Source organism: Octodon degus, unplaced genomic scaffold, assembly GCF_000260255.1.
Source record: "Octodon degus isolate 3935 unplaced genomic scaffold, OctDeg1.0 scaffold00154, whole genome shotgun sequence".
In the NCBI taxonomy this organism is placed as follows: Eukaryota; Metazoa; Chordata; class Mammalia; order Rodentia; family Octodontidae; genus Octodon; species Octodon degus.
The window spans coordinates 511,904-512,733 of NW_004524730.1; the positions used below are offsets into that span (position 1 = coordinate 511,904).

Consider the following 830-nt stretch of genomic DNA (forward strand, 5'->3'; position numbering starts at 1 on the left):
CTCTAATTTGTTTTATTTTTTCTAATTACTAATAAAGACATTTGTATTATGTACATGGGAACTATTTCTTACTTGCTGCTTTTGTTTTCAAAATTTTCAACTCTCATTTCGTATACTGGCATATCTGTTGATATTAATAATTGAAATATAGTTTGGCTATTAGGAACTTTAACTTTACTTTCATGATAAGTTATGAAATAACATAATGACTTTGTAGAAGATTAGATTCATGTGAAGTCTGCGTTTGTTAAATTTCAAACAAAATTATCTTTTCTGATCTTTCCAGAATGGGCAACAGCTATATCGGCATATATATTTGGGCTGTAAAGAGGAAGACAATGTTCAGAAAAACTATGAGCTACTTTATACTTCTCTTGCTCTTATAACGATTGAACTGGCCAATGAAGAAGTGGTTATTGATCTCATTCGATTGGCCATTGCCTTACAGGTATGCTCTTATGACATTTCATGGAAGAAGACTTTATGAAGAAGATGCCATCTTAAAGAGTAGTTGTCTCTATTGAAGGACATGAATTTTTTGTTAGTTTTGAATCTAAAGTGTTCAAAATTGTGTCATATACATTCTTTTAATAATTGAACAGTGACCATATACACAGTATCATTCTAGGTTGTACTATGATGAAAAAGTAAAACATAGTTCCTGTACCTGTGGTTTCAGTCTAGTGGGGGAGCTAGTCATTACGTAATAAACACATATGGCATATTGTTTAACTGCAATTGTGTGTAGTATAATAAAAGAACAGTATCCTTTGGAGTACATGTGCTTTTTTTATGTCTAAAAGGTATTTTGTACCTTTTATGTGAATATA

At 30.7% G+C, this 830-nt stretch overlaps 1 protein-coding gene across 1 annotated transcript in view; it reads left to right on the forward strand.

Moving 5' to 3' along the window:
* Efr3a (EFR3 homolog A) overlaps nucleotides 1–830 on the forward strand; it is a 74,288-nt gene that overhangs the window by 52,775 nt on the left and 20,683 nt on the right. The window contains exon 14 of the mRNA XM_023702604.1: nucleotides 287–448. Within this exon, the coding sequence (XP_023558372.1) occupies nucleotides 287–448 (162 nt within the window). The remainder of the gene's footprint in view (nucleotides 1–286; nucleotides 449–830) is intronic.